General features: G+C 40.4%; 1 protein-coding gene and 1 long non-coding RNA gene across 2 annotated transcripts; one reads left to right on the top strand and one right to left on the bottom strand.

Annotated features, from left to right (window-relative positions):
* Positions 1–351: 351 nt before the first annotated feature.
* LOC114544080 (transmembrane protein 94-like) lies at positions 352–2,966 on the bottom strand (the record flags this gene model as incomplete). The annotated part of the gene is made up of 8 exons (XM_028562822.1): positions 2,777–2,966; positions 2,621–2,674; positions 2,072–2,301; positions 1,670–1,806; positions 1,178–1,365; positions 968–1,037; positions 545–641; positions 352–456 (listed from the first exon to the last, which is right to left on the bottom strand). Coding segments are annotated over exons 1-8 (950 nt in total), but the record flags the coding sequence as incomplete, so codon positions are not given.
* A 1,414-nt stretch (positions 2,967–4,380) lies between these two features.
* Positions 4,381–5,763, top strand: LOC114544085. The gene is made up of 3 exons (XR_003690285.1): positions 4,381–4,470; positions 4,721–4,826; positions 5,520–5,763. It is a non-coding gene; the product is annotated as an uncharacterized LOC114544085 (long non-coding RNA).
* Positions 5,764–9,376: the final 3,613 nt, after the last annotated feature.

Below are 9,376 nucleotides of genomic sequence, written 5' to 3'. Positions count from 1 at the left end.
GCCAGTAAGGATCATCTCTTATTGATCCAGTGTTACTACAGGAGGAAACCTAAACTAAACTAACTTTATTTATGCTGGATAGCTCTATCAGTTCTATATTGTTCTTCCTAGATTAAATAAAAATCACATTTAATTTCCATACTTGTAGTATAAAGATCATCTCCGACCACGAACCAAAATCATCCCGCGACAAAAGGAACCTTATGAGATTGATAAGAAAAGATAAACCCTGAAATGAAAAAAGAGGAATAAATGCAGAGAATAGCTCCAAAGGCACACGTCAAAGTCTTACAATCGGATCGGCCAATGCCATCCATGCAGCACAATTCATACTCTTATTTTGAAACGCACCAAAAAACCGGGATCACTCGAAATTGCAGAACTTGTTTTATAACGTAACATCGTTCATTATCCAGCAGACTTGTTGGCCTTCTTTGAGAACTGTAGAATGTGGTTCTAATATGAAAAAGATGAACCAAAGTTCAACTAACCTCAAGTAGGAATATAAATTCAAGTACAACTAAGATTAAATTTCAACACGAACCTCAATTTTCCCTCAAGCGGGGCTTCCACAACCGTAAATTTTTGCCGCGGACATGGTTGACAGGAAAACAGTCTTTCGTTTTCTAAATGCTCTGCAGCTGAAGAAAAAGATCAGTGTCATACCACTTTCATCCTATAATATCCCACACTACCATGCAACATCCCTATCTATCCTATCATATCCCATTCTAACATACAATATCCCATACTATCCCACAATATACCACTGAATATATCCTATGATAACCCAACACCACATTTCAACCTAAAACATCCCATCATATTCTTCCATGCCCTATCTTATCATATAACCTCTTATTCTACCCTTCACCATCCTAAATCATCCAATAAATTTAATTCTTTCAATCATCTTTCTTTCCGAAATGAAAAATTGACTGGATTGATGGTAGCAACGATGGCTTACCTTGCTGTTCTTCATTCTCAGGACGATATATTTCTCCTGCATCGAAAATTCTCTCACCATTTGGAGATTTCTAATTGATGCATAAAATAGAGACAGATTAGTCCCTGTTGTTTGTGATTTAGGTGTGTGAAGATTCTGTAAGCCCTCCCCTGCCCCATTAGGTACAATCCAGGCGTTCCCCACCCAAGTCTTGTCACACATTACACTCACCAGTTGTACTTTAGCAGGACATTTCTGCCCAGGGCCCAACACAATCACATCTCCCTCGACCAGCAGGTTTGCAGGCACATTGACAAGCCTGTTCTTACGGTAGGTCCAAACTAATGAGAGGGAATCTGTACTGGGCGTGGCAAGATGTGGATAGGAAGCGTCAGACCAAGGACAGGACAATCTATATGCTGCCCATGTGAATAACAACAGGATATTTTATGTATCTTATTATACCATCAATGGTCTTTCAGATAGCGGCCCGGGAAAATAAAGTGAAAATTCGCCCTAAGGCTCAAAGGTACAATTGAGACAGTGCCTACCCTTCCAACTTGATTTTCACCCTGGGCTCCTAAATTTCTTTCTCAGGCTATGATATCAACCAGTATGTACCATCTACTAAGACGAATCCTATGAAGCATCGCTCATGTCTTATTCTCACTTTGGCACACCCCACTAAAGCCTTCTCAAAACTGTTCTGTACATCTCACTTACCCTGGCATTGTGTCAAGAACTTGGCAATCTTTTTTGATAGTTCTGTCTTCCTCAGCCTCTCTTCCCTCACGCCAAGAACAATATTCAGAGCAGTTATGGCCACAATTATAGATAGCTCCACCATTGGCAAAGCCTTCCTAGTGTGTGGTTGAATGAAAACTCAGTGCAACACCACATGACATGGCCAGAGAATGGTACCATTCATTAGAGCTGTCTCATAACAATATCAAGCTCAGTAACAATATCAAAGGCTGATGATGGCTCCAAAACTTACAAGCCAATCAAACTTTATGTAACATCTGACTTTTCGCACATGACATCATTGAGAAAGGTCAAATGAGCAACATAAAAAAATGGTTTAATGTTTACTGATAGTGATGAACATTTGTATTCATTCTTTACCTGCTCTCCTGGAAGGCATAGCCTAGAATTATGAGAAATATTTGAAGCAGAACCAGACCCAAAGATATAAAATTGAAAGTTGCGCTAGTGTTTGCCAACATTCTAACAAAATCACGCCATGGTCCGATGTTATTGGCCTGGTTGAACACCGTCAGTTCATGACGGATGATCCCGCAGAAACGTCTGTATGCCTCGTCACAGGACAGACCAACAATCGTTTCATCTCCCTCCTAGGAAAAACAACTGTGGGTGCTGGTCTGGGATGAATATATGAATATTGACCCCAATTAAAACGTTACTGCAAAATGTTGCAAAACTAACACCGTAATCAGCCAAATCTCACATGCAGCTATGCAATGATCTTTGCACAATGCAGAAACCTTGGCACAAAACTAAACGAACAGCTTAGGGCCAGAGGATAACTTTGCATAAGACCTTAGAAAATGCACACTCTGTATTGCAGCTAAATGCAAGGACAGCGAGCGAGATAGTCTAAAAATATGTAATAATGGTACAATAACACACAATCTTAAAGTTATCTTTGCATACCTCGTTCCTGAGTTTCTGAACATTTTCCAGTTCAATTCCTTCATCTTCCCCAAACTAGTCAAGACATAAAAAACAAAGAGACATTAGAAAAGTAACATAATTTTAACAAAAGGAACATATTAAAGTGCAACAGTAGTGTACCGTAACAACACTCACATCGCCCGTGCCATTTTCAGAATCACCTAGGCTACCAAAGAGAGGACGCTTTTGCGATTTCGTAGCCATTTACCTCGTGTATGGCTAGGATAAGCTACACTATAACCATTTCTCCAAACATTTCCTAAACTTTTTTATTGTTGATCATTTACTGCACCATTTTTTTTTTGCATTGGCGGCCATATTAAATTTCCAGGAACACTGAGCTATATAAAGCTGAAATGCATTTGATGTAACTGGAATATTAGCAATGCCGGAAAACGGTACAATAAGCCGTTTTCAGGCGGACTCGACCATGGTCGAAAAACCGTATTCCGGCCGACTCGACCATGGTCGAATAGGCCGTTTTCCGGCGGACTCGACCATGATCGTATTTGCCATTTACCGGCGAAATCGACCATGGTCGTATTCGTCATTTTCCGGCGAATATATGACCATGGTCGTATATTTGCCATTTTCCAGCGAATATATGACCATGGTCGTATATTTGCAATTTTCCGGCGAATATATGACCATGGTCGTATATTTGCCATTTTCCGGCGAATATATGACCATGGTCGTATTTGCCATTTTCCGGCGAATATGACCATGGTCGTATATTTGCAATTTTCCGGCGAATATATGACCATGGTCGTATATTTGCCATTTTCCAGCGAATATATGACCATGGTCGTATATTTGCAATTTTCCGGCGAATATATGACCATGGTCGTATATTTGCCATTTTCCGGCGAATATATGACCATGGTCGTATTTGCCATTTTCCGGCGAATATATGACCATGGTCGTATATTTGCCATTTTCCGGCGAATATATGACCATGGTCGTATTTGCCATTTTCCAGCGAATATATGACCATGGTCGTATATTTGCCATTTTCCGGCGAATATATGACCATGGTCGTATTTGCCATTTTCCGGCGAATATGACCATGGTCGTATTTGCCATTTTCCGGCGAATATTACCATGGTCGTATTTACCATTTTCCGGCGAATATGACCATGGTCGTATTTGCCATTTTCCGGCGAATATGACCATGGTCGAGTTAGTCGTTTTCCGGCGAATTCAGGTTACCTTTGGAGGGTTTTTCACCGGGCACTCCGGTTTCCCTCCTTTTCGTTTGGCTTTAAAAACAGTGTCCATGTCTGGGGCCATGATAATCATGTGATTGAGTTTTTGGCTTCTGGGTTCTATTCCCAGAACACTGTCGTAATTCGTAAAGCTAAAAGAATTTTAAGACTGACGTGGTTTTTTATTATTCACAATCAGCTATATACTTTGAATTCCCAAAGGCTTTAATTCGGTATTCCTGCGCTTTACACATAAATTTCAACGCCGTTTTACGCATTTTTGCGTTCAGCTTAGTGCTAGGCAACGTCCATTTTCAGGGGGGAGACTCTGGAGCACTTATAGTGCTATGATAATGATGCCATTCTTAGAGCGATTGAAAAGCAAGTGATCCGATGGATAACGCAACAATCCAGCTTTTGTACAACGGTCCCAGCAATATGATAATTTGTCCAATAGGATTAGTGATTCGTTGTCATGTGACAAGTACGAGGGCGAGGCATTTTCAAAATTTCGTACGTTGTATTTCGCTCTGGTTTGCCGTTTGAGAACAGAATTACTGTAAAAAGTTTAATAAATACATTAAATTTCGTTTTTTAAACTGGGTAGCCTGACAACGAAAAGAGGTATGTTTATTCTTGTGTTTTATTGTAAAGTACTCCACATTCATGGCCTAAAAGTGATTAAATTTCTGTGTTGAATTCGAGCTCGTGTTCGGCCATATTTTAGCTTCGCGCCTTCGCCCGTGTTGAAAAACTTGCGACGTTAATCTTCAGCAATATTTTTTGTTATTGGCAAGAAATGCTTGGATATGATATTCTGTGTGTGATTTAGGTTGAAATGCTTTACAATAGCTGTTAATTTCTGTCGTTTTAGGCTTATAGCGAGCAAAATATATCGCTTACCAAGGCTGTATTCAAGACTGAAAAAGTCAAGTGCATAGAAGGAGTTTTAAATTCATCACTACCTTGCTCAAAAAAAGGTAAAAGTTTCGTGCTTTATTATGTATTTACATTTCCTTTTCTCGTACTTCATTAGTAAAATATGAAATGGTTTTTTCTTCCTGTTATTTTTCGTAAAAGACATCGATAAATGTACCGCATGTAGTGACTAGTGAAGCGACGAAAGTGCTTCGCATTAAATAATTCTTACAAAAGAATTTCTGGCGAAAAAGACGCTAATGAATTGTAGAATTTTATTTCGTGGTTGTATATATTTGGTGTAAAGCCGAGAAAGAAATGATTGAGAGTAGTCTGATGCCCTGATTTTATTGATTAAACAATTTTGATTGAAAATACTTGAATTGAAAAAATGCATTTGAAATAAAACAAACATTTACATCACTTATTACACATTAGTTTGCATTTATGACCAACTAAAAATTGGCCAGCGCGCCAGGAACTAGCTGGCATGCAAAATCCAAAGCAAGTTATTATATTTCTCAAAATCTAATATAAAAAAATTATATAAAAATGATACAATATGCAGGCCTAAAAACTTAGCGTGCGGTATTCAACATGGCTGCCATAATTGCGTTCGACGAAGAAGAAGGCATTCTAATTGTATTCTAATCGCATTCTAACTGTGACTCGCGCGGTGTCCCGCGTGGTTCTGCATGCCATTCGATTTTAGACTATGACATATTTTTTAATAAATATACGTAATGTTCTGACAGATTACTGTTCAAATGTGCACAAGTTACAAGGCCAAAAACTGAAGCGGATCCTCATGATGAGCAACTGTGGGACATATCAACACAAATCACTCTTGGCAAATGTCGAAAGAAACAATGGAAAGATAAGTGCATTTACAATATTTCATGCAATATGGTTCATTCTATACCTTTCGTTTCTCTTTCCGGCAGCGTCAATTTTTTCGGTAGCGTCATTTTTTCGGTAGCGTCATTTTTTCGGCAGCGTTCATTTTTTCGGCAGCGTTCATTTTTTCGGCAGCGTCCATTTTTTCGGTAGCGTCCATTTTTTCGGTAGCGTCCATTTTTTCGGTAGCGTTCATTTTTTTGGTAGCGTTAATTTTTTCGGTAGCGTCAATTTTTCGGTAGCGTCCATTTTTTCGGTAGCGTCCATTTTTTCGGCAGCGTTCATTTCTCTACACTTAAGGTCCCCTGTTAACGGCGGAAGGTATGCTGAAATATGCCACTAGTACTTTCTTGTTTGTTAATATGGCTTTTCGTTTCGCTAAATTGCGGCAGCGTTCATTTCTCCAAACGTATAAGTCCCCTGTTAACGGCGGAAGGTATGCTGAAATATGCCACTAGTACTTTCTTGTTTGTTAATATGGCTTTTCGTTTCGCTAAATTGCGGCAGCGTTCATTTCTCCAAACGTATCAGTCCCCTGTTAACGGCGGAAGGTATGCTGAAATATGCCACTAGTACTTTCTTGTTTGTTAATATGGCTTTTCGTTTCGCTAAATTGCGGCAGCGTTCATTTCTCCAAACGTATAAGTCCCCTGTTAACGGCGGAAGGTATGCTGAAATATGCCACTAGTACTTTCTTGTTTGTTAATATGGCTTTTCGTTTCGCTAAATTGCGGCAACGTTCATTTCTCCAAACGTATCAGTCCCCTGTTAACGGCGGAAGGTATGCTGAAATATGCTACTAGTACTTTCCTGTTTGTTGATATGGCTTTTCGTTTCGCTAAATTGCGGCAACGTTCATTTCTCCAAACGTATCAGTCCCCTGTTAACGGCGGAAGGTATGCTGAAATATGCTACTAGTACTTTTATATGGCTTTTCGTTTCGCTAAATTGCGGCAACGTTCATTTCTCCAAACGTATCAGTCCCTGTTAACGGCGGAAGGTATGCTGAAATATGCTACTAGTACTTTCCTGTTTGTTGATATGGCTTTTCGTTTCGCTAAATTGCGGCAACGTTCATTTCTCCAAACGTATCAGTCCCCTGTTAACGGCGGAAGGTATGCTGAAATATGCTACTAGTACTTTCCTGTTTGTTGATATGGCTTTTCGTTTCGCTAAATTGCGGCAACGTTCATTTCTCCAAACGTATCAGTCCCCTGTTAACGGCGGAAGGTATGCTGAAATATGCTACTAGTACTTTCCTGTTTGTTGATATGGCTTTTCGTTTCGCTAAATTGCGGCAACGTTCATTTCTCCAAACGTATCAGTCCCCTGTTAACGGCGGAAGGTATGCTGAAATATGCTACTAGTACTTTCCTGTTTGTTGATATGGCTTTTCGTTTCGCTAAATTGCGACAGCGTCCATTTTTTCGGCAGCGTCCATTTTTTCGGTAGCGTCCATTTTTTCGGTAGCGTCCATTTTTTCGGCAGCGTTCATTTCTCTACACTTAAGGTCCCCTGTTAACGGCGGAAGGTATGCTGAAATATGCCACTAGTACTTTCTTGTTTGTTAATATGGCTTTTCGTTTCGCTAAATTGCGGCAGCGTTCATTTCTCCAAACGTATCAGTCCCCTGTTAACGGCGGAAGGTATGCTGAAATATGCCACTAGTACTTTCTTGTTTGTTAATATGGCTTTTCGTTTCGCTAAATTGCGGCAGCGTTCATTTCTCCAAACGTATAAGTCCCCTGTTAACGGCGGAAGGTATGCTGAAATATGCCACTAGTACTTTCTTGTTTGTTAATATGGCTTTTCGTTTCGCTAAATTGCGGCAACGTTCATTTCTCCAAACGTATCAGTCCCCTGTTAACGGCGGAAGGTATGCTGAAATATGCTACTAGTACTTTCCTGTTTGTTGATATGGCTTTTCGTTTCGCTAAATTGCGGCAACGTTCATTTCTCCAAACGTATCAGTCCCCTGTTAACGGCGGAAGGTATGCTGAAATATGCTACTAGTACTTTCCTGTTTGTTGATATGGCTTTTCGTTTCGCTAAATTGCGGCAACGTTCATTTCTCCAAACGTATCAGTCCCCTGTTAACGGCGGAAGGTATGCTGAAATATGCTACTAGTACTTTCCTGTTTGTTGATATGGCTTTTCGTTTCGCTAAATTGCGGCAACGTTCATTTCTCCAAACGTATCAGTCCCCTGTTAACGGCGGAAGGTATGCTGAAATATGCTACTAGTACTTTCCTGTTTGTTGATATGGCTTTTCGTTTCGCTAAATTGCGGCAACGTTCATTTCTCCAAACGTATCAGTCCCCTGTTAACGGCGGAAGGTATGCTGAAATATGCTACTAGTACTTTCCTGTTTGTTGATATGGCTTTTCGTTTCGCTAAATTGCGGCAACGTTCATTTCTCCAAACGTATCAGTCCCCTGTTAACGGCGGAAGGTATGCTGAAATATGCTACTAGTACTTTCCTGTTTGTTGATATGGCTTTTCGTTTCGCTAAATTGCGACAGCGTCCATTTTTTCGGCAGCGTCCATTTTTTCGGTAGCGTTCATTTTTTCGGTAGCGTCCATTTTTTCGGTAGCGTCCATTTTTTCGGCAGCGTTCATTTTTTCGGTAGCGTCCATTTTTTCGGTAGCGTTAATTTTTTCGGTAGCGTTCATTTTTCGGTAGCGTTCGTTTTTTCGGTAGCGTCCATTTTTTCGGCAGCGTTCATTTCTCCAAACGTATAAGTCCCCTGTTAACGGCGGAAGGTATGCTGAAATATGCTACTAGTACTTTCCTGTTTGTTGATATGGCTTTTCGTTTCGCTAAATTGCGGCAACGTTCATTTCTCCAAACGTATCAGTCCCCTGTTAACGGCGGAAGGTATGCTGAAATATGCTACTAGTACTTTCCTGTTTGTTGATATGGCTTTTCGTTTCGCTAAATTGCGGCAACGTTCATTTCTCCAAACGTATCAGTCCCCTGTTAACGGCGGAAGGTATGCTGAAATATGCTACTAGTACTTTCCTGTTTGTTGATATGGCTTTTCGTTTCGCTAAATTGCGGCAACGTTCATTTCTCCAAACGTATCAGTCCCCTGTTAACGGCGGAAGGTATGCTGAAATATGCTACTAGTACTTTCCTGTTTGTTGATATGGCTTTTCGTTTCGCTAAATTGCGGCAACGTTCATTTCTCCAAACGTATCAGTCCCCTGTTAACGGCGGAAGGTATGCTGAAATATGCTACTAGTACTTTCCTGTTTGTTGATATGGCTTTTCGTTTCGCTAAATTGCGGCAACGTTCATTTCTCCAAACGTATCAGTCCCCTGTTAACGGCGGAAGGTATGCTGAAATATGCTACTAGTACTTTCCTGTTTGTTGATATGGCTTTTCGTTTCGCTAAATTGCGGCAACGTTCATTTCTCCAAACGTATCAGTCCCCTGTTAACGGCGGAAGGTATGCTGAAATATGCTACTAGTACTTTCCTGTTTGTTGATATGGCTTTTCGTTTCGCGCTAAATTGCGGCAACGTTCATTTCTCCAAACGTATCAGTCCCCTGTTAACGGCGGAAGGTATGCTGAAATATGCTACTAGTACTTTCCTGTTTGTTGATATGGCTTTTCGTTTCGCTAAATTGCGACAGCGTCCATTTTTTCGGCAGCGTCCATTTTTTCGGTAGCGTTCATTTTTTCGGTAGCGTCCATTTTTTCGGTAGCG

Source organism: Dendronephthya gigantea, unplaced genomic scaffold (assembly GCF_004324835.1).
Source record: "Dendronephthya gigantea isolate DGI-Jeju-01 unplaced genomic scaffold, DenGig_1.0 000642F, whole genome shotgun sequence".
Taxonomy (NCBI): domain Eukaryota; kingdom Metazoa; phylum Cnidaria; class Anthozoa; order Malacalcyonacea; family Nephtheidae; genus Dendronephthya; species Dendronephthya gigantea.
The sequence above is the reverse complement of the archived record's forward strand: the minus strand, read 5'-3'. Positions and strand labels throughout refer to the sequence as shown.